This window comes from Mytilus edulis, chromosome 6 (genome assembly GCF_963676685.1).
Source record: "Mytilus edulis chromosome 6, xbMytEdul2.2, whole genome shotgun sequence".
Taxonomy (NCBI): Eukaryota; Metazoa; Mollusca; class Bivalvia; order Mytilida; family Mytilidae; genus Mytilus; species Mytilus edulis.
The window spans coordinates 78,426,169-78,450,447 of NC_092349.1; the positions used below are offsets into that span (position 1 = coordinate 78,426,169).

Below are 24,279 nucleotides of genomic sequence, written 5' to 3' on the forward strand. Positions count from 1 at the left end.
AATCGGGACATCATTCATGTCTAAACATCTTTAAAACAAGAGTTACTTTAAAATGAGAAACTTTAGCAAAGGGTTTAATTTTATTTTATTTTGTAAAAACAACATTAGTTATTACCTCTACAATCCTTGACCTGTGTACAGATATAAGTGTGGATAAGACATTACCTCTACAATTCGTGACCTGTGTACAGATATAAGTGTGGATAAGACATTACCTCTACAATCCGTGACCTGTGTACCGATATAAGTGTGGATAAGACATTACCTCTACAATCCTTGACCTGTGTACAGATATAAGTGTGGATAAGACATTACCTCTACAATTCGTGACCTGTGTACAGATATAAGTGTGGATAAGACATTACCTCTACAATTCGTGACCTGTGTACAGATATAAGTGTGGATAAGACATTACCTCTACAATCCGTGACCTGTGTACCGATATAAGTGTGGATAAGACATTACCTCTACAATCCTTGACCTGTGTACAGATATAAGTGTGGATTAAGACATTACCTCTACAATCCTTGACCTGTGTACAGATATAAGTGTGGATTAAGATTTTACCTCTACAATCCTTGACCTGTGTACAGATATAAGTGTGGATTAAGACATTACCTCTACAATCCGTGACCTGTGCACAGATATAAGTGTGGATTAAGATGTTACCTCTACAATCCTTGACCTGTGTACAGATATAAGTGTGGATTAAAACATTACCTCTACAATCCTTGACCTGTGTACAGATATAAGTGTGGATTAAAACATTACCTCTACAATCCTTGACCTGTGTACAGATATAAGTGTAGACTGTGGAGAGGTACAGGCTGATTCTGTAAAACCCATGGCTTCTTTCTCTTTATTAACATGTCTTCTGAATAGTTTTACTCTCTAAAAAATAATTGCAAATTTTAAAAGAATATCAGAAAAACAACAAATTGATTTCACAGTGAGTTATTAAAACATTGGAAAATAAAGTCATTTTTACACATGCTTTCAATTATTTAGTTCAATGATTCAAGAATCCATTATTAGTTTATAAAACAAGACATTGAGCTCCTATATATCAATCTTAATATTCTCAAATTTCTGAAAATGTTAAAATAACAATCAAATTATAAATATCTTTGGTTTAACACTATTTACAGCACTTTTGGCTATAATGTAGTGGTCAGTTTTTATTGGTGTAGAAAGTCAGAAAACAATGATCTATGGCAGGAAAACTGACAATCCTTGTAAATTTAAGATAGGAGTCAAATACAACTGATACATGAATTCTTGGTTAGAACTCACAACCCCTGTATCATGTGTATTTCCTGGTTAGTGATACTATACAGTAGAGGAACTATTAACTTCTTATTAGACTATTTTTGTCTCAATATTACTTTAAATTCAGAAACTATTGCGAAAAAATGCGACAGGGTTATAATCACAATAATTACAACTCACATTTTGAAAATTAATTATATGAATTAAAAAGGATTTTTCTGAATATTGCAAAAATTAAAATTGCATTTAGTTTTAAATGACAAAATTTTTTTTAATAATAAATGCAGGCAATAATTTCTGAATTTACAGTAGTACTCCAAAAATATTTAAACAAATGTAATCCAAGTTTCATCAAAGAAGAGATCCATGTATTAACAAACAGGTAATTATAACAGGTTCATAATGAAATAGATAGACAAACAGACATCATGGTTTAACCACACCTACCTCTGAGAATGGAATGATGTGTGGTAATCTCTGCATCAGAAAAACTGCTGGTTTCTTCCCTTTCTCCAATTCAGCCATGAAAACTGAAGGCTTTACATCTCTATAATTCAACAAATGGAAATTATTAATATAATTTGGTGTTGGCATTTCACAAATAATCTTTGCTAGATTTATTCAAATATTTTTCTAGCCTCAGGGTGAATCTAGAGATCATGACATATAGTATGGGCACCTGTAAATTGTTAAAAACTATATAACATTTACAAGTCATTGGGTTTTTCAATATTGTTGGGTTGCTGTCTCATTGATGTGTTGCTGTCTCATTGATGTATATTACACATTTCTTTTTTTTTTCATCTTTAAGTATATTTCAAAATGTGTCTGATGTAAGTAAGTGTGCTCTGAAAAATATTATACTAATGCTTGTTTGTAATGAATATCTATTTGTTATCATCAAAGGGTTTAGATTTCTTAAATATCTATAAGAAATATAAAAACAATGAATTGCTTCGCTGAGCACACCTCTATACGACTGCAGAGGTCCAACCCTGAACAGTTAGGGCAAAAATGGACACAATATTAGCACTTGATACAGATCTGAATTTGGATTGTAATGTAAAAATATTTTACACTTAAGAACTTAGAATTGGTTATATGATTTGAATTTATATTATTTTTTTGCTTTAGTGCAATACAATATGCTGTTGCAAATTGACTGGAAACTACTAAAATGCTTATTTGGGTCCCTGTTTTTACCCCTATTTCCTAAACTGTTCGAACCATAACCCACAATATCAATCCCAACCTTTCTTTTGTGATAATAAACCTTGTGTATGAATTTCATGGATTTCTATTTACTTATATACTAAAGTTACTGTCCGGAAACCAACTGTTTGTGGACGACGACGACGACGATGACGAAATAAAACGACGAAACCAATATAAAAAGGCATGACATGTCATTCAAGATGTTATCAAATGAAAGTTAACAATAACTATATCTCTTTGCTGCCATATAACTAGTGATTTTATAATGTTTTGATAAGTTTCGTTTATTTCCTTGATTATTTACATGTTGATTGCTACTTGGACACTCCAATTTTATGTTATTTTTGTTTGTATTGTTGTAAATTGACAATCTAAAATCTGTATTTTAGGAATGACTGCAAGATTTTTACATCAATGAAGATATAAATAAATCAAAGCACTGTAAGAGCTTAAGTCAGTTAATCAAAAACCAAGGCAAAATTAATGATGATAAATTTGGAAAAGTCTGATTGATTTTTTATAACAGCTTGTTATATCTCAATTGCAAGTATCACAATTTTTCTTACACGTAGTGCACTGCTTTCCACTATCCTACATACTTGCTGGAATTTTTAAACAATTGTCATTTTGGGGCCTTTTATAGCTTTCTATGCACTAATGCAGTTTTGCCCATTTTTACATACCTGATTAACCAGTGATTAGGAGGGGTATAACTACGTCTACAATCTCTCTCATAGAGAATATTCAAAAGTCCACGAGTTGATCCAAACACATCAGACATTAATGCTGCTGTGGTGTCTATCAATAAAACGGTATATTGTATTATAAGTTGTTTTTACATATGGTAAAATATAATACTTCAAGGAAATAAGAAATATAATAACATAAATCATTGTAAGATATTCTGATTACTATAAATTCAGAAACAACTGACATATTTCATTTCTTAATATTTTTTGTATGGAGCATTTTTTTAAATTGCAATAATAAATGTGCCCATTATTTCTGAATTAACAGTAGATTGTATATTCTTCAATATAAAAATAAGATGTGGTATGATTGATAATGAGACTATTCCACCAGCTGACACCAAATGACCAGAATTTGGCTCTATATTTTCCAAGAACCTTCATTGTTTGTTTAAAGGGATAGTTGAATACATTCTAATATCTTCAGAGTTATATAATGCTAAAGTTAGAAATTTTTATTTAACTCTGCAATCAAGGCTCAAAGATTTTTATTTTTAAAATATAAAAAATGTGAAACATTTCATTTAAGAGAATTCAGCAAAAGAAAAACCAATAAGGTAGACAGTGACCATTGGCAAATTGATTATCGGTTTCTGACTTGATTAACCATGTTTCTTTTTTGTGTCAAGGCTCCTTGAATAGCAGACTTTTGATAAATGGTATGGGTTTTTCTCAATGCTGAAGGCCAAACAGTGACCATAATTGCTTTTACCTTACATGCCTTAAATCATTTGATATCTGGTTGAGAGTTAATTTATTGGTAATCATACCACATAGCTTTATTATTATATAAAAAGTGATAACATGACTGCATCATCCTAGAACTTACCTATCAAGTTGTTCCAGATAACACGGAAAACAAAACATGACAGCATCATCCTAGAACTTACCTATCAAGTTGTTCCAGATAACACGGAAAACAAAACATGACAGCATCATCCTAGAACTTACCTATCAAGTTGTTCCAGATAACACGGAAAACAAAACATGACAGCATCATCCTAGAACTTACCTATCAAGTTGTTCCAGATAACACGGAAAACAAAACATGACAGCATCATCCGAGAACTTACCTATCAAGTTGTTCCAGATAACACGGAAAACAAAACATGACAGCATCATCCTAGAACTTACCTATCAAGTTGTTCCAGATAACACGGAAAACAAAACATGACAGCATCATCCGAGAACTTACCTATCAAGTTGTTCCAGATAACACGGAAAACAAAACATGACAGCATCATCCGAGAACTTACCTATCAAGTTGTTCCAGATAACACGGAAAACAAAACATGACAGCATCATCCTAGAACTTACCTATCAAGTTGTTCCAGATAACACGGAAAACAAAACAGTTCAGGAATTCACTGATTTTTACGTAATCTTCAAGTTTGAATAATCTGCCTTGTTCATACATTTCAATATCATCCAATGTTCTACAATGTATAAAACAGCAGTATAATTAGTGCTAAAAAATATCACTTCTTTACACTATGGAAATAATAAAGAGTCAAATACCCTTTGCTAAGTTATTTATTCTGCAACAATTTTCATTTTTCTGTAATCAACAAGAACTGTAGTTCAATTTGTACTCGAAAAAGAAATAATTTTCAAGGGCCCATTTTACCAATTTTCAAGTTTGGATTTTTCCAGAAAATCCCTCTGTCATTTATTTGTCTGTGTAAACCATAAGAAACATGTTTTCTCAATTTCAAGGAGGTTCATTTTATACATACAAAAAGACAGTAATTCACTATATCCAATATCCTAAAATTCACTAGCTATTTACTGCAGTCTTTACAAAACACTTTAGAATCTTTGGCCCAGTGCACAATCTTTTTGAAATTTTTAGATAGATTCTGTTGGCCTGTAGGGATGATTTTGACAGGCCTAAAAGAACTTTTACAAGCCTGGGCTGCTAGTCCTGTGGTTAAGTATGAAGAATAAACTATGGTTCATTTGTTTTTGTTGGTACCAATTTGCCTGGATTGAGAAAAACACATTTTTGTGGGAATATGATTTCATGGTTTGTCAATGTCTACATAAAAGCTTCTCTAGAAATTTGAATTTTTTTAATATTTAAATTCCTGCTTCATCTTCCAAATCCATGAAAATTGTAATCTCATTTGGCCTTCTGGATCAATATAATCCAACCTATATAATAATTGAAAATTCCTGATAGACAGGCCACACATACTTACATAATAAAGTGACTAGCAGCATCACAGAACACAGTCAGTAGACTGAATACTGGATGAATAGTACTGTTGGGGGCTTGACTAAGAAGCTCTAAAAAGCTCTTCAATCCACAGTTTGGTCCAAGGTCCACTAAAAACTTCCACAGAATAGGTAATAATACATCATTGTAACTTAAACCTGGAAAATAGAAATATATCTATAGTTTATATGATAGTGTAAGGAGACTTATATTAATACAGACTGATTTCATTAACATTGAATATACTATTATTAGACTTAAGCTTGCAACAAGAAACCAAAAAATGTGACTAAATTTTAACAATGGGTTGTTTATTTTTAAAATATTCAAATTTTAAAGTAAATTTGGATTTTATTAGATAAATACTTACCATCATAAATTCTGAGTGTAACCCCAATTGCGTCATAGGTCAGATGGAAAATCCCAACTAAAAATAAACGTACTCTCACTGGTCCGGACATATACCCCTGTTTGCCCATATTCTTCCATTCAATTTCCTCAAGACAGGAACATAAGGAAAGGGGATGAAGGGGAGGTGGGTGGGACCTATAATTTATGATGGTAAGTATTTATCTAATAAAATCCAAATTTACTTTAAAATTTGAATATTTTATAGCTATAAATACGTTACCATCATAAATTCTGAGTAACAGAATCTAACGTAAAGCTGAATCCCCTGTAACAGAAGAAACAGGAGGAAAGTTCAATCTTTGTGCTGAAACTATAGGTCCAAGAGAGTATAAACTTTCGGCAAAAGTAGCCATAGATTGGAGGTAGTGAGATATAAAAGAGTTCTCATTTCTCCAGAAACCTGCAGACAGTACCTCTTCTAAAGATGCACTGTTAAACAGAGCCCAGGATGTAGAGATACCCCTAACATCATGAGCTTTAACATTAAAACTATTTAAAAGTTCTGCCTTAGAAGAACCATAAGCTAAAGATATGCATTTGCATATCCAAGTAGAAATAGTTTTAACAGAAAGATCTGAGATTCCTTTTTTAATAGGAATAAAGAGTCTTGAGTTAGAAACAGAACGTAAACTACACGTTCTTTCCAGATAAATAGATAGGATTCTTACTGGACATAAAAGTACAGAAATAGAATCGCTAGGGAGTGCAGGAATCACAACTGGTTCTGCACCCTTATCTGGAATCTGATTCTTTGCCAAAAAAGCAGGATCCGTTAAAAGAGTAACAGAAGATTTATCCCTGTTAAATCGAAGGCAAGCATCAGAAATAGAGAAGGCATGGATTTCACTCCTTCTCCGTCCAGAAGCCAAAGCTAAAAGAAAACAGCATTTATAGGAAAGAAACCTTAAATCTATTGTTTCTGCTGGTTCAAAAGGAGGAAGTTTTAAAAAGGATAAAACTAGTCCAAGGTCCCACTTAGGAACTAAAGTTTTTTGTCTTGGTCTTTCAAGACTAAAACTACGAACCAAAAGAGAAATATGCTCATTGATTCCAAAATCTGGGCCACCAGAAATATGAATAGTTCTTGAGATAGCTGATCTATATCCCTTAATAGTAGAGGGACATAATCCTTTGGATTCAAAAAGAAAAACTAGAAAGTCTGCTAATTGTTGTACAGTGACTTGGAAAGGATCAATTTCCCGCTCACTACACCAATCTGAGAAGATTGACCATTTTGCATCATAGACAATGCTAGTGGAGTCTCTGACAGACTTTGTGAGATGCTTGGTTGCTCCTTCAGAAAAACCTCTCTTTCTGAGGCTAACCCTGAGAGAAGCCAGGCGTGTAGATGAAGTTTTTCTGGATTTTGATAAAGAACCTTGCCCTTGATTTGAGACAGAAGGTCTGGTCTCAGAGGTAGAACCAGAGGACAAGCACATGATAGGAGCAGAAGGTCTGGAAACCAAGACTGTTTTGGCCATGCTGGAGCAATAACTATGATCTTGCAATTTTCCCCTGCTATTTTCTGAAGTACTGGGGAGAGAAACCTGAAAGGAGGGAAGGCGTATCCGAACATTCCTTTCCAAGATAGGCTCATTGCGTCTACCGCAAAAGATTTTGGATCTGGAACCGGAGACACAAATGTTAGAAGTTTGTGATTGAGACTGGTCGCAAACAGATCTATCTGAGGTGACCCCCAATGAAGAGTCACAGCTTTGAAAACTACTTGAAGTAGTTCCCACTCCGTGTTTACTGGAGCAAGGGATCTGGATAGAGTGTCGGCTAGAATATTGAGGTGCCCCGCAATATGTCTCACCACTAGATGAACCTGGAGTTGAAAACACAGAAGGAGAATGTCTCTGGCTATCTGATAAAGAGAAGGTGAATGAGTTCCTCCCTGATTCTTGAGATAAGCTACAACTGTTGTGTTGTCCGTGGCCAGAATGACAGACTGATTCTTTAGAGACATTTGGAAATGATTCAGTGCAAACAGAACTGCTTTCATTTCCAATACATTGATATGCTCTTCCAAAAGATCTGGACTCCAGACTCCCGAGATTGTAAGCCCCTCCAGATATGCTCCCCAACCGAGGGTGGAGGCATCTGTGAATAATGTTAGACTGGGAACTTGAGGGGACAGACATAGGCCCCTCATTACATTTTCCTGTACTAACCACCATTGAAGGTGTGGAAATAAAGGCTGAGTGATTGGAATCAATGCTTCCCATTCTTGTGAAGCTGCAATCCATAACTTGTGCAGATAAAACTGAAGCGGACGAATGTGAAGTCGTCCCAATGGAATTACATCTGCCAGAGAGTTCAATAGACCCAGAAGTTGCAAGAATTGACGTGCTGTGACTGATTGAACCGTCAGGAATAAATGTATTTTCTGACATAGTTTTGTAAATTTCTCCTCTGGTGGGAGGACTAGGCCTACACTGGTTAGGAAATGTTCTCCCAGGAAAACAAAGTCTTGAGACGGAATTATCTCTGACTTTTTCCAAGAGATAAGGAAGCCTAGGGACAGAAAACAATTGATGACCAAGTCTGTCTGAACCCTCAATTTGATTGGGCAAAATTCCTTGAGAAGGGAATCGTCCAGATAGGAATGAATCTGAATAGACAGGGAATGTAGGTGAGCTATAGCTGCCTGCATGATTTTGGTAAAAGCCAAAGGGGCTGTAGACAGGCCAAAAGGGAGAGCCTTGAACTGGAAAACTTTGTTGTTCCAAACGAAGCGAAGGTATTTCCTGTAAGTTTTGGAAATGGGAATGTGGAAATACGCGTCTGAAAGATCCAGAGAAGTAGTCCACATTCCTGGAAGGATTGAAGCCCTGATGGATCTGTTTGTTTCCATTTTGAAGTGGGGAACAATAAGAAATTTGTTCAGAATAGATAGGTCTATGACTGGCCTCATTCCTCCAGTCTTCTTTGGAACCAGAAAAAGACGGGAATAAAATCCCGGAGACAGAGTTAAGATCGACACCTCCTCTATTGCAGCTTTTTGTAACATAGTGTCCACTTCTACTGATAGAAGTTGACACTTGACTGGGTCTTGTGTATGAGACAAACTCATTGGAACTGCAGATAGAGGAGGTGGGTTCTTGAACTGAAGTGTTAATCCCCCTCGAATTATTGACAGCACATAACAGTCTGAGGTAATTTTCTTCCACTGATTTAGGAAAAAACTTAACCTCCCCCCTACTGGTATTGATTTTTGAGGAACTTGTTGTAAATTTTTCCCTTGGGGAAGCTGTCAATAACGTACGAGGGGGCAAGAACCTAGGTACTAGACCCAGGTTTCTTGGAACCCTTAAAACCACCAGAAGGCTTACCTGAGCTTTTTCCTGAGTTATTGGGTTTGTTCTGCGGTTTGCCGTAGTTATTCTTCCTTTTCTTAGCAGAAGAAGGAGGACCACCTGAAGCAGAAGTACTATTAGAACTAGATGTAGCATTAACCGACCTCTTGCCATTAGTAACTTGTACACTAACTTTGACTGGAGGAGGGTTTTTGCTGAGTTCCTCTTGAACCCGCTGTAAGGGTAAACCAAACATCTTGTCAGAGAGTGGAGATTTCAGTAAAGAATCTTTCAAAGGCTCAGCGATAGAAATGTTTTCAAGATACTCTGCTCTTTTAGATAGGGTGCAATTAGCAATAGAACCCATTAAAAGCAACTGAGATGAACCTAAAGCTTTATCCAGTTGAAGTAAGAAGGATCGTACTTCTGCTGGAACAACCGAATCTTCGCTGTTAAGCAAATGTCCGGTTGCAGCTAGAAAATGTTCGGCTGTGCCAAGAACTTGAGAAGCACTACGAAGGAGATTCTCAGTCTTTGACCAAACAGGTTGAGTGAGACGAAGACCATCTACTGGCTTTTTTCCCAATAAAGATGACATAGATTTGTCACAACTGGGAACAAGTCTACCCAGTGAAGAATCAAAGATATCAAAATCTTTGTACTTAACCTGATCAGAAAAGGATGACATTCCAAATCCTGAGATATTGTTATTAGCAACCTTTTCACTAGCAGAATTAGCGATACCTTCATTAATAAATTGTAAAGCAAAAGTCATATGGCCAGATTCAGGAAAAGAATTGTGAGAAGTCACAGTATCCTGAGAAATACCACAAGAAGCTTCAAAAGTTGAAGAAGGTTTCTTCGGCTTGGAAGGAGAGAGAAAAGGGATATGTGCTTCATCCCTCATCAAGGTATACACCTTATCCCTAAGATCCTTCAAGGAAGGAGGATCCTCAGTCTCCTTGGTGGGAGGTTGTTGAGCTGACTTAGAAGAAGGCTCAGGGGCCGTCTTCGATACCTTGGGAGAAGAAGAACTTTCAACATCCTCATCAGTGAGGAAAGCCCTTTCATGACTCCCAGGGGAAACAGAAAGCTCGTCATCCTCCCTCTCATCACATTCTACAGACTTAGCTGGAGAAGGTTGATGAGAAGAAACTCTATTTTCCAGTAGAGTCATACGACTGGATAGAGTACTAAATTCAGCCTTGAAAGACTCACCAAAGTCTAAAAGTAACTTCTGTAAACCATCCAAAGGTGATGCATGATCAGAAACCTGAGTACCATGAGAAGAACTAGAAGCTTGAGAGTCAGGTACGGTAGTAGAAGGAGCTACTGCAGAAGTCAAAGATACTGCTACGGGTAGAGCAGGAGCTAAAGGTGGTGCAGTAGCTACCCCAGAAGGGGGACCATAGAAATTGTCCCTATAAGGCCAAAAACCAGGTTGGTTTGGCATAAACCCACCATAAGGGTAAGACTGTGGCCAAGGTGGCTGAGACCATGAGGGTAAAGGTTGTGTGCCCGTGTTGGGAAGCATATACCCACAATAGGATAATGGGGGTCTAGAACCTGGCAAGTTCAAGCCCATAGCTGTACCTGGGACAGAACTAATAGTACCCGCTGAATTAACAGACCTAGATAAAGTATGAGTCACCGAAGTTGACGTAGGTACCCCCCCAAAATGCATGGCCGAACCTTGTGAAAGGGTCGGATAGGTAGCAATACCAGACACCGTTGTCGAAACTCCGGTCAATGTACTGGTAGTTTGGGGGGGGACTTAAAGGTAGTGACCCATCTAAGAGATAGTCCGAACCAGGAATACTTACATACGGACTATTCAAATTAAAGTCCATAATAAATTTTACTTTAGTCAAAAACACAAATAATTTGTTTAGAAATTTAAACAAAACAAGGGAATATATTTCCAATAAAATACACAATATATATGAAAAGCAATTAAGCTATTCAAAAAAAACGAAACACTTCTCTGTTGAATCTGTAAAACTTGATGTGCACGTGTGACCGATGTCGCAGATGGAAATTGAATGGAAGAATATGGGCAAACAGGGGTATATGTCCGGACCAGTGAGAGTACGTTTATTTTTAGTTGGGATTTTCCATCTGACCTATGACGCAATTGGGGTTACACTCAGAATTTATGATGGTAACGTATTTATAGCTATAAAAATATACAATCAATATTTTTTATGAGAAGAAGCCTACAAATATACAATCAATATTTTTAATGAGAAGAAGCCTAGAAATACAATCAAAATTTTTTATGAGAAGAAGCCTAGAAATACAATCAAAATTTTTTATGAGAAGAAGCCTAGAAATACAATCAATATTTTTTATGAGAAGAAGCCTAGAAATACAATCAAAATTTTTTATGAGAAGTAGCGTAGAAATGTACAATCAATATTTTTTAAAACTCGAATATTTAAAGAATATTGATACTCTGTTTATTGCTGTTTTCCTAGGCAACGTCAATGAGGTAAACACATGACATACAACATTCTCTTTATACTCAACTGAGAATTACTCTTATCACTCAAAGTGATGAGAATTAAAAAATCACCACAAAAAAAATCAGTGCAAAATTTTTGAAAACAACGGTAAATTGTTGATCTAATTTACCTCCAAGTATATCCATCCTGAGTTGTGATAAAGTGTTGATTGTTCTCTGATACAGGACACATGGCAGACATGTAGACGTACTAACAGAACTATCTAACTTTATTTTAGATCCAGATGATTTTGTTGAAGCTTTATCTAGTGCTTTCTTAATTATATCTATAAATACATAACATCAATATGGATTATTAAATATTTCCTGCACCTTCTATGCATAAATTTTCTTGTCAATTAATCTACAATTACCTTCTTTTGAAAGGAATTGCTTTTTTTCTGTATTTGAAAGAGCTGCATCAATATGCAAGTGAAGATACAAAAGATTATTTAAGAAAATGTAATTCTTGTTTGCTTTCTCTCTAGAAAGATTATGTTATGATATAGAGAAATAAAATGAGTTAATCATGTTTATAACTGTTCCTTTTAAATAGAAATTTCTATGACGATTTTAGATGCAATACTTTAATTCTCAAAGATAAGGATTATTTTGTTGGCACTTTACAGTTTTTTCTATGTAAATCAAAATAATGTGAGGCATTTTATTGACTCTTTCAGCAAAAGTGTAATTAATTGAAATGCTGAGACTGCTATATATTTGTTTTCTCTCTTAAATATAATGCATTTCCCTTTGTATTTTTACAGTTACATACAAATTTTTCAATGAAGATTAAGATAAAGAATGAGGTGACCTACTTTTAGAAGGTGAAGGATTTTTACTGGCTTTCTCTGTATCTATTTCTATGTAGTTTAAGAGATCAGCAAACATCAGTCTTATCATCTTCTCACTCCACAATAACTGTAGCTGTTTCACTACAAATGGCATGGAGGCATGCAAACTAAAAAAAGAAAACATTAGATTAAAAAATATGTTCATAAATTTGATTAAGCAATAACTTTATTAGTAATGGCAGTCATTTTGAAGTATATGACAGCTAAACACTCTAAAAAAGCATTGCAATGTAAACAGATCCGAGAAGTTGAAAGGAAACGACTGTCCAATGAGTCAATGGGAAACAGTGCTAATGAGACATCTTTCCTGTCATGGCTTTTCAATTAAAAGTATGTGGGAGCGTAGGAAGGGAAATTCATGTCTTTTTTCAGTATGTGTCTATTACCATTAATCAAAATTATCTAAAAAATGGTTCTTGGTTGTGGAGTTATTTTGAAAGTCCCTTCCTACCCTCCTCTTTACATTTTGATGAAATAGCCCTCATCTAAACTACTGTGAATTTAGAAAAATATTGATTGTTGAACAATGATAAAAATGCGACATCAACTAAGGTGATTTCAGAACTGTTACAAATAATGCTGTCTAAATCTAATTTTTTTTTTTTTTTTTTTATCAACCTATCCTGTCATATAGATCATCAAAAATAATTTAACTTTAAAAAGGGAAAACTCATCCATTATCCTCCTACCTTGGATCTGTCTTCTGGGAAAACCAGCCCAGAACAGGATGCCAGTGAGTTAAACTGGATTTTTTATTCTGTACATATTTCTTACAGTTTTCCAGAAGCCGAATAACAACTGTCTATAAAAAGAAATGATACTTATGCAACATTTAATTAAGCAACTAAAACAGGTATTGACCATTAAACAACTTCATACGCTTAAAGTTTCAAATAACAAAACTGAATGATTAAAATAAAACAATTATGAAAAACTGACAAAAATGGCTGATTGCTTATAATATACTATACACTAGAGCTTGGATTGATGAAACAGTTCAGCAGTTAATTTTGTCACATTTTATTGACTTCCACTTTTTGAATTTATTATGGAGTTTTTTGTTAGCCTTTCTACCACAAGCAACAATCAATCAATCAATCAATCAATCAATCAATCAATCAATCACTCAATCACAGTCAATCAATCAATCAATCAATCAAAGTATCTTCCTTTAATTATAAAAACATATCAATGAAATAACAAATTAAACAAAACTATTTTACACTAATTCACTTACCATAAATTTGATTGTATTTTCAACAAGACCCTGAAAAAATAATTATTTTCGTTCATGAAATGTTGAAATACTAAATAAAGTCGCCTGTATTTTTAAGTAACTGCCAATGTTTAAACAACAATACTGCAATTGATTGATGTTCAACATCACCTTCAGCTATTGTGCTATTTGATGACAGTCAGTTTTTATTGGTGTAGGAAGCGTCAGTTTGTTATTGATTATGAGTTTGACTAGGGACGACATCAAAAGTTCAGTTATAGATATATGTAAAAATCAATGTCGAATAACCACATCTTGCAGCAGTTCAACTCCCCCACCCCCAAACAATTTGAATTAAGTTTTTTATCTTACATTGATCTTTTGATGTCATCCCTTATTCCTTTGGTATCTTTTAACTCTCTTATACAGTTTTTATAAAAATAATGAAAATAGGAAATACTATCCTAAAAAGCACTATTAAAGCTACATGTATTTCACAACCTAATAATAGTTCCCGAAGTTGATTTTAAGTCTGATGTGTATCTTGTACTTTTGTTTGTCTTGTGGAAAACAAACTCATTGCATTCTTGGTCATTATATAAACACAAAGACTTACCTCTAATTCTACAAAACCAAGATGTACCATGTTTGCTGTAAAGGAGAAAAACAAACTTTACAACTTCATACCATCAAAATACACTTAAAAAGAGAGAAAGTTGCAAATTCTTATACATTTTTGTTTCAAACGTAAAAACAGTGTACATTTGACAAGCAGCCCAATTAATAACAATTTGATTTACTTTTGTTTCTTTTCAAAACAAGTAAGCATTTCAGAGAATAAAACTGTGCCTTCTTGGTATGGATCTAAAAATGCTATTCAAATTAGTTTGCAAATTTCCTTGCATGTTGAATAGAAGAATCAAGCTGTAAAGTTACAGACTGAAATTGACTGTCACAAATTTCTTTAAGAGGACAACTCAAACAAAATACTCCATCAGAAAGATGATTCAACTATCATTTTACATTCCTTTCAGTCTAAACCTCACATGAACTGTTTTTGGGTGTCAAACCTAGAGCAATCCTCATAGTTAAATAGGAAGATCCCATCTATTGCAGGTACACTGGTATTTTCTTGTACCTAAATTGAAAAAATTTCTTGCTCTATCCCATAAGCATGTATTTTATTTTTATTATTTTAAAGAAGCTGAAACCAACATTTAAATTAGGTGACAGCAGCTGCCCATATTAAATTTAAACAATAATTGATCCAATACAGCTGCTTTTTGATTGTTGAGCATGATCTTCAAATAAATCAATAAATACCCACCCAGCAAACATAGTGCATAGTTTCCTTCTAGTGTATTGAAGATAATTCTGGTACTCTGTTCATTGGACAGCAGATCTAGGGATCTCTTAAATATCCTGTGAGTTACCAGTAGAGTCAAACACTGAAAAATATATTGGCCTCAACTATCAATTAATTGTTTTTTTAAGACAAAATGTCATGGTATACATAAAAATTATTTGTCATTAAACTGTTGTCTTATTAAAACTAATCAATCAAACACTTTTCAACTGGTTTTAATTTTGATCTTTTATTATGCTTTTCAAGGTAAGGCGAGATTGATCACAAACACGTTAGACCCTGCCAAATTCTGAATGCACTTGTACCCAGCCAGTATCATGTAAGCCAGTAGTTATCCATATAATTGTAATTCATTTATTGTTTACATATTAATCAGTGTGTTAGGTTTCTGGTTTCAACTGTTTCATATTTTGTCATCTCAAGGGCTTTTATCGCTTTATCAAACAAACAAACAAACAAACATTTTATTTGCCAATCACAGCACCCAAAAGGAGCAGAGTATATGTTGTTTATTAATTGCTCATTGTTGAAAGGTGTACAGTGAGCTGCAATGGTTCACATCCTTGTATTTCGGAGGATACATGTCTCATACATCGCAACTTTTTCACACTAACAATAATTAAATTATTGTGACAAAAAACTGAATATACTCAAAGTAAGATATATGACAACAATCAAAGAGCTGAAAGCTCTGAGGAAAAATGACGCCACTGCCTCTAATATTGGGATATTTTTTTATGCAAGTCTTGATTTTCACATACCGTAATAAGTTGAACATTGCAACATGTCTCGTAAGCATATAATTGATATTCGTATATGAGTGTGTGAAGTGAAGATGACAACTGACTGGTTTGTTTTTAATACAAATGAATAGGTCAAGAGTCAAGACTACCTAAATGATCTACAGTATCCAATGACTACTGGCATGTTTTATTGTACAAATAAATGGGTCAAGACTACCTGAATGATCTACAGTATCCAATGACTACTGTCTGTTTTTTTTTTGTACAGATAAATAGGTCAAGAATACTGGAATGACATACAATATCCAATGATTACTAGCTGTTCTTTTGTACTAATAAATAGGTCAAGACTATTTATATGATCTACAATATCCAATGACTACTTGCTGTCCTTTTGTACGTACTAAATAAAGACTACCTGAATGATCTAAAGTATTCTAATTAATGTGTATTTTTTTTTCTTGCAATTACATTTTTCTAATTCAAGAATACAGACTACTAGTATCCTTTCAAACCAAATGATTATGAAGAGCCTGTTGTAATAAGCTCTTATACCCCACTAGTCCTATAAACATATGACTTCGCATTCTTATTCAATTTTTAACTTTTTTATACTGATATTTTCATTTTTTTTTAAATTTTTGAATGCGAAGTGTGACACATTGATAGTAAAAAAAAAATTTATCAGAACAGTAAATAGAAATAATAAATAATGCTCCTGAGGTCATATGTTATAGGACTAATTACCCACATACTCATTAAATAAGTTACTAGTGGCATACACAAATGTAGTCATTTCTGTTACTTGAAGGAAATTCTATTTCTGTAGATTTACACAATATTGTTATACATGTTTTATTTCACATTGAAGATTAGACAAATAGGGATACTCCTTTGATTTTTTTATTTCACGTCAGTCAGGTCCCTTTATATGAAACTTGAAACCACTTCTCTGCCATATTGATATTTTATAACAACTCTGCCCATGACCCATATAATTTGATATTCATTCTTTAACAGGTCGAGAACTCTAGATTTTCTGACGTCAGAATATATTTGCATAGTAATTTCCAAAACACAAGGCCAATTTGGCCTTGAAAAACTGACCAATCGACTCAATGAACTACAATGCATTGTGGGCTACTACGAGTAAACTACTACTTAAAACACGTGGAATTAGCGGGGAAACAGTCAATTAATATATTGTCTGGGACTCTCATTACCAAAGTTTTTATTCTGCAAATATATATAATGTAAAATATATAACGTAATCTTCAATTTGCATGCTCAGATTAAAAAAATATTGTTTATTGGCTTCACGATTCGACTTTCTTTTTCGCCTTGCAAAAGTAGTTGAACCGGTTTTGTGCATTGTTATGAATTGAACCTGCATTAATTTCACGACATGACACAGTGAAATATCCAATGAAGTGACCACTGTCCAGTAAGAAAATTATTTGAGCTCTTTTAAACCTGTATAATGTAATTTGCAAAATCATTTCTGCCTAGAAAAACAAGAAACTTTCTTTGAACTCTTCTTTCTGTACTGCATGTGTATTTTTTTTTTATCAGGACCTGAACTAATAGTAAGAACATCATAATATTCAGTATGCTAAAAAGAAGTGTTATGAAAGCGGCAAGGGCGGGTCCAGCCATTTTAAAAAGGGGGGTCCAAACCCTGGACAAAAGGGGAGGGGGGTTCCAACTACATGTCCCCATCTAAATGCACTGATCGTCCAAAAAAGGGGGTCCATCCCCTTGAACCCCCGTCCCCTGGATCCGTCACTGAGCGGGGACGGTATATAGCTCAATACATTTTTTTTATAGTTTCATCCATCGATATTATCCGTTTGTTGCTAATTTTATCACAAAATATACCTCAGAGGTTTTTTTAACATTCGGCTGCTGTCCTGTTGAAATATGTGAAATATCTCCAATATTAAAAGTCTCTGGAGCATAGTGGGTGCCATATTACCTATTTCTAAAACGTGCTTTGTATAAAGAAATAAGAAGATGAGGTATGAGTGCCAAATGAGACATCTTTCCAATAAAGACATAATTTAGTAAAGTAAGCAGTCATAGGTCCAATGCTGAAAAGGAAGCTATCAATGACCCAAAAAAAACTACTTGTGTAAAACAATCCAAATAAAAAAAAAACAAAAAACAAAAAAAAAAACGGCCCAATTAAATATATAATAGGACAAGAAATCTATCCCATCAACAAAAAATATATTGTATAGGAGCCTGTATTTCAATGGTTGTCGTTTGTTTATGTGTTACATATTTGTTTTTCGTTCATTTTTTTTTTTATATAATTAAGGTCGTTAGTTTTCTCGTTTGAATTGTTTTACATTGTCATATCGGGGACTTTTATAGCTGACTATGCGGTATGGGCTTTGCTCATTGTTGAAGGTCGTACGGTGACCTATAAATGTTAATTTCTGTGTCATTTTGGTCTCTTGTGGACAGCTGTCTCATTGGCAATTATACCACAACTTCTTTTTTTATTATAGATCCAACGCTGCAATTTTTGCAAAACATATCAAATTTTCCACCTTGTCGCACATACATATGGATTAAATCATTACAGCTTATTTCCTTATGCATGTGGAGCAAAACTTTGGTTAGCTTGCTTGCTTTGTTTGTATATTGTACAAAATATAAAATATACAAGTTAAACTATGCCTATATATATATTGTTTAAAGATGTCAATCTTATTTTCAAAGCTTGTATAAACAACTATACAAACAAAGCAAGCAAGCCAACCAAAGTTTTACTTTGCAGGTTTAAGAAATCAGCTGTAATGATTTTATTCAGTTTGGCAAATGTCCGAGCCCGTTAAAAAACGAACAAACTGAAACTACAGTTGCTGACTTCACTACCTTAAAAAAAGGGAACAGTTTGGAAGTCCCATATACTGAAATGTGACCAACAAAAATACTTATAGATTTTGTTAACACTGCCATGCATGTAAATATTTCTTCGCCTTTTTTACGAACACAAAATTCAAGGATCCCACATTTGCCTTTAATTATCTATACGAACATTGCTGTACTCTTGAATATCAGCAGCGGCTGTTATCGACGGCTTACTTTACACCAGTAAGTTTGTCTCATGGGTAATTGTGTTTTTTCGCTGTTGTTTCGTTGCTTCTGGTGGACAAATACATGAAATCTCTGTGCCATCATCAAACATGTTAATGGCTATATATCGAGTAATTCAAACCCTTTTTTCTTCGCATAGAAACAACTCTTCGTTAATCTGAGCATGGAAGTAATACTTTATATCACGAACTATAATGAGGATACACAAAATGAAAAACTAAGCGAAATTGTGAATCCCGCATTGCACGAAAAAATGTGTTGTATTTCAGTAAATAACACGTGTTCTTGGTTGATTGTAAACACGTAGTAGTCCATCATGCATTGTGACTCATTTATTGGATTGGTCAAAAACCTAGGTAAAAATAAATTGCGTCACATGTAAATAAACAATTACATGTGCGAGAACATAAGTATGCTAATTTATGCATTTCCATATAAGGTAGTGGTCCCGACCTGTTTACCCATATATTATAGTAAGCTAGTTTTATTTTTATTTTACACTAATCCACAATCTTTCATGTTAAATTTTGTTTCCATTTAAGTTTATGCCATTGAACCATCATGGTATTAAACACAATCCCAAGTAATTATGCTGTTATAGTGGGTCACCATATATTCAACTTGGGTGGCATTCCAGTTATTGAAATTTGTGTCAGATTGGATAATGAACTAGACCTTTAGGAATTGATCTCATAATTTAATATGAAGCCATCGTATGCCACCCCTACCCGGTAACAAAAACAAACATGTCAAGCGGCAATATTTATCACCAGAGATTACAAGTCAAAAGAGGATGGATAAGACTCCAAAATGCTTGCCAAACTGGAACTACAACAAGATCTCCAGACAAAAACGTTCAAGCCAAAGTTAGTATTTATGTACAAAGAAGTTGAGGGGCTGATCATGCTGATTCACGCTATTGAACCAGATGAATTCCTCTTAAAAGCTTGTCCGAAGAGAACCATAACTGCTGAGAAATTCAAAGAATACCATGAAACAATTATTGTGGAAAAGCAAGTAAAGAATAACTCTTACTGTGAGTGTATTGACATTCCGCCAAGTAAAACACTGTTCAATATTCAAACTCACTTTTGGGCCTTAATAATATGGTACAAGTTAAATCGACATCTAGTCAAATCGGCACCTATTTAAAGTCAATTAGGCATCCAATAATAAATATAAATAATTCAACCTTTAAAAATGTTGAATAAACATTGATAAAATTAGGTTAATATTTCTGGCCAACCCCTTCCTTATCTACCTTTTCTTGGGTAAATACTGTAAAATTTCTGGACAACCCATTCCTGATTTTTACTGTTTTTGATTTATACTGTTAAAATATATATTAAACAAATCTAACATGGGTGCCGAATTGACTATATCAAGTGCCGATTTAACCAGGTGCCAATTTGACTAGATGCCGATTTGACCAGGTGCCGATTTAACCAAGTGCCGATTTGACTAGAATTTCGTAAGACAGTGATCGCGCCGATCAGGGCGAACGATCCCACCCTGCCAATACTACCGTTGTAATAAACCCAGCATCGATATCGACAATTTATGCACATGTCAATGCACATGTCATACAGATACAGTCTGTTACAGACTCTAATGTTGTAACTTTGTAAAGAAAGATTGAGTCGGATTTCCGGTACTTCGATCTGTCTTATAACCAATAGAAAGTGGACCAACACGGATACATTATATTTTCTTATAAAAAAGGCAGTGGTTTGTAAAAAGAAAAGACTATCAAGTTTTCCCCGATTAATTATAGATTTTTAATGTTTTAACAATGTTTTAGTTTTACTTCACATAATCAATAAAGTTATAAAAATAGATTTATGAGTATCTTAACAACATTGGTTGGTACACTACGATCTTTTTGGTAATAAGAAGGACCGGAGGTATGTAAACTGGTTCCCGGTTGATTGCTACACAAAAATCATAATAAAAGCAAATTCCAGTTTAAATGTAAAATAGTAAATACAAACCAAGAGCCATAGACGGAGAAATGTAATGGAAAGTAAATACGAACCAAGCGCGGTAGGCAGAGAAATGTAATGGAAGTTCAGTTCACTAGTATAGAAACATGCCGCTGCTGAAAGCGTCATTTTTCAAAAACAGATATAATTACCTCTTGTGACAGATTGGACACATGATGTATAACAGCAGGGACAGACATAATGTTTAATACAAACACTGTCAGTAGATTGTCTGAAAAGTTGGCTGCTATCAGTGGTCTACAAAAAAGTAAAACAATATACACATCAGTACAAACACATTAAAGATTTTAAGTTTGTTTACATTTAAATGCCAGAAAATTACAAACTGAATTAAGCTTTTTTTTAACAATATATAGTAGTTCTATGCATTGTTGCAAAGGTGTAATGGAGAGCATGGGCAGTCACTGATGTTTTGTTTTATAATTAGAAATAATATGTCACACCATGTTATTGTTGTTAGTCAATAAAAAAGATGGATTCCATATAAAAGATCAACATGAAATAATTATAGAACACCTTTGTCCTATTAATATACAAGGCAAACATTCTATTGTCTTTAATATAAATATCCATGATCATTGCTTATCATACGATCTTTAGTTTATATACATTCTTAAATTTACCTAAAACCAATTGAAGTACACAGCCACTCATAGTAAAACAAGCTCTTTATAGTATCATATTGGTGTTCAAGCTACTATAGATAGGAACAATGTTCATGATGTTTGATTCCAAGCAATATTTTTTTCAAATATTTTTATGTCACCCGATCGACAATGTCGGGTGACATATTGCTTTTCCTCTATTATTATGTCACCCGATCGACAATGTCGGGTGACATATTGCTTTTCCTCTGTTTCTTTTTCTGTATTATTATTATTATTCTTCCACCTATTTTGTCCGGCAGTTTTCTCGGAGCCAATGGAACCAATCTTAATGATAGTTAACTATGAGACTTTTGAAGTTGGAATTTTCAAAATGGCCACCGTTGCCATGGAAACTGCAAAAATGTCAAAAAAATTTAAAATGCTTTGAACTTAATGAAACTTGATATTATTGTTAACTGACAAGTAAAGATGAGACTAATGACTTTGAAAATTTGAAAATGGCTGCCGTTGCCATAGAAATGGCTGCCGCTTAGTGGCAATAGGGGGAAGGGTGACATCCGCTATTGCTTGCAATGGCAAATCTAGTTCTGTTTGTTTTCTGTTTTTCCAGCATTCTAAATCTTAAGACTATATGATATTTTCCCCTCTAATTATATAATGACTTTTGTAATTGAGTTCCTAGCAGACGACAACTTTAGGTTTATAGTTGTCTTGATTTATATGTTTTACTGACCTTAAAGCTATAGTGACCATAGCTGAAAGTGAGGTCTGGTTAAAAGTTGTCTTGATTTATATGTTTTACTGACCTTAAAGCTATAGTGACCATAGCTGAAAGTGAGGTCTGGTTAAAAGTTGTCTTGATTTATATGTTTTACTGACCTTAAAGCTATAGTGACCATAGCTGAAAGTGAGGTCTGGTTAAAAGTTGTCTTGATTTATATGTTTTACTGACCTTAAAGCTATAGTGACCATAGCTGAAAGTGAGGTCTGGTTAAAAGTTGTCTTGATTTATATGTTTTACTGACCTTAAAGCTATAGTGACCATAGCTGAAAGTGAGGTCTGGTTAAAAGTTGTCTTGATTTATATGATCTACTGACCTTAAAGCTATAGTGACCATAGCTGAAAGTGAGGTCTGGTTAAAAGTTGTCTTAGTTTATATGTTTTGCTGACCTTAAAGCTATAGTGACCATAGCTAAAAGTGAGGTCTGGTTAAAAGTTGTCTTGATTTATATGTTTTACTGACCTTAAAGCTATAGTGACCATAGCTGAAAGTGAGGTCTGGTTAAAAGTTGTCTTGATTTATATGTTTTACTGACCTTAAAGCTATAGTGACCATAGCTGAAAGTGAGGTCTGGTTAAAAGTTGTCTTAGTTTATATGTTTTACTGACCTTAAAGCTATAGTGACCATAGCTGAAAGTGAGGTCTGGTTAAAAGTTGTCTTGATTTATATGTTTTACTGACCTTAAAGCTATAGTGACCATAGCTGAAAGTGAGGTCTGGTTAGAAGTTGTCTTGATTTATATGTTTTACTGACCTTAAAGCTATAGTGACCATAGCTGAAAGTGAGGTCTGGTTAAAAGTTGTCTTGATTTATATGTTTTACTGACCTTAAAGCTATAGTGACCATAGCTGAAAGTGAGGTCTGGTTAGAAGTTGTCTTGATTTATATGTTTTACTGACCTTAAAGCTATAGTGACCATAGCTGAAAGTGAGGTCTGGTTAAAATTTGTCTTGATTTATATGTTTTACTGACCTTAAAGCTATAGTGACCATAGCTGAAAGTGAGGTCTGGTTAAAAGTTGTCTTGATTTATATGTTTTACTGACCTTAAAGCTATAGTGACCATAGCTGAAAGTGAGGTCTGGTTAAAAGTTGTCTTAGTTTATATGTTTTACTGACCTTAAAGCTATAGTGACCATAGCTGAAAGTGAGGTCTGGTTAAAAGCACATTTGGTTCTGGAGAGACCTCTTGTTAATAAACCCTAGAAAAATAATGACAATTTGAATGAAATCAAACAATATTTCAAAAAATTAACTTTTTTGGATGAATTACTTTTAGCTGTTCATGTGGCATCCTCATTTCAAGTCTATGGGAAATTTCAATTGAAAGCACTGACTGACAAAAAACATGTTATTTCAGTAGACATGGTATTTAATAATTCTATCAGATAATTGTGTGTACATCTCAAGCATAGAGGAATTGAAACAAATTAGGTTTCGACAATGTTTACAAAAAATGTGTTTTTATATGAGATGATAGGGGAATTTAGGATAGGTTAAACACTTTTGACCTGAGACTGAATATATTCATTTGGTGCTGCCTAAGTGGTAGAGTTCTCTGGTTTTAAGATTACCCACAATAAGATACACACCTATAATGTAGGGTAGAGTTGTCTTGTCTTAAAGTTTCTAATGAAAAAAATACTGACCTGTAATATAGGGTAGAGTCCTCTAGTATTAAGGTCACCCATAATATTGTTACATAGTTGATTTAAACCAGGTGCAAGTGCTGAAAAACATTTATATCTGATATAGAGTTGATGATGGATTGTATGAGCAAATAATTTATCATGTATAGGCTAATGCAGAAAAATACACTTAGTTTACCACCTAAAATAATGTTTTGATATATGTACAGAAAAAGAATCAATAAAGAAACAAATTGCAAGCTTTAGTCAAAAGTGAGTGTTGATTTCCATACCTGCTCAAAGACAGAAT

At 34.0% G+C, this 24,279-nt stretch overlaps 1 protein-coding gene across 4 annotated transcripts in view; it reads right to left on the reverse strand.

Moving 5' to 3' along the window:
* Window positions 1–24,279, reverse strand: part of LOC139528515 (ubiquitin-protein ligase E3B-like) — a 45,776-nt gene that overhangs the window by 8,727 nt on the left and 12,770 nt on the right. For 2 of the 4 annotated variants that reach the window (XM_071324536.1, XM_071324535.1), the window contains exons 9-22: window positions 23,991–24,070; window positions 23,461–23,543; window positions 21,083–21,188; window positions 15,062–15,182; window positions 14,351–14,385; window positions 13,756–13,785; window positions 13,208–13,320; window positions 12,483–12,625; window positions 11,796–11,951; window positions 5,435–5,609; window positions 4,551–4,669; window positions 3,168–3,282; window positions 1,717–1,816; window positions 772–891 (exon numbers count right to left, since the gene is read on the reverse strand). In XM_071324536.1, the coding sequence (XP_071180637.1) occupies window positions 772–891; window positions 1,717–1,816; window positions 3,168–3,282; window positions 4,551–4,669; window positions 5,435–5,609; window positions 11,796–11,951; window positions 12,483–12,625; window positions 13,208–13,320; window positions 13,756–13,785; window positions 14,351–14,385; window positions 15,062–15,182; window positions 21,083–21,188; window positions 23,461–23,543; window positions 23,991–24,070 (1,496 nt within the window). Of the gene's footprint in view, window positions 1–215; window positions 232–618; window positions 635–771; window positions 892–1,716; window positions 1,817–3,167; window positions 3,283–4,550; window positions 4,670–5,434; window positions 5,610–11,795; window positions 11,952–12,482; window positions 12,626–13,207; window positions 13,321–13,755; window positions 13,786–14,350; window positions 14,386–15,061; window positions 15,183–21,082; window positions 21,189–23,460; window positions 23,544–23,990; window positions 24,071–24,279 lie in introns of all 4 variants that reach the window. The other 2 variants (XM_071324538.1, XM_071324537.1) reach the window with 2 other exon arrangements.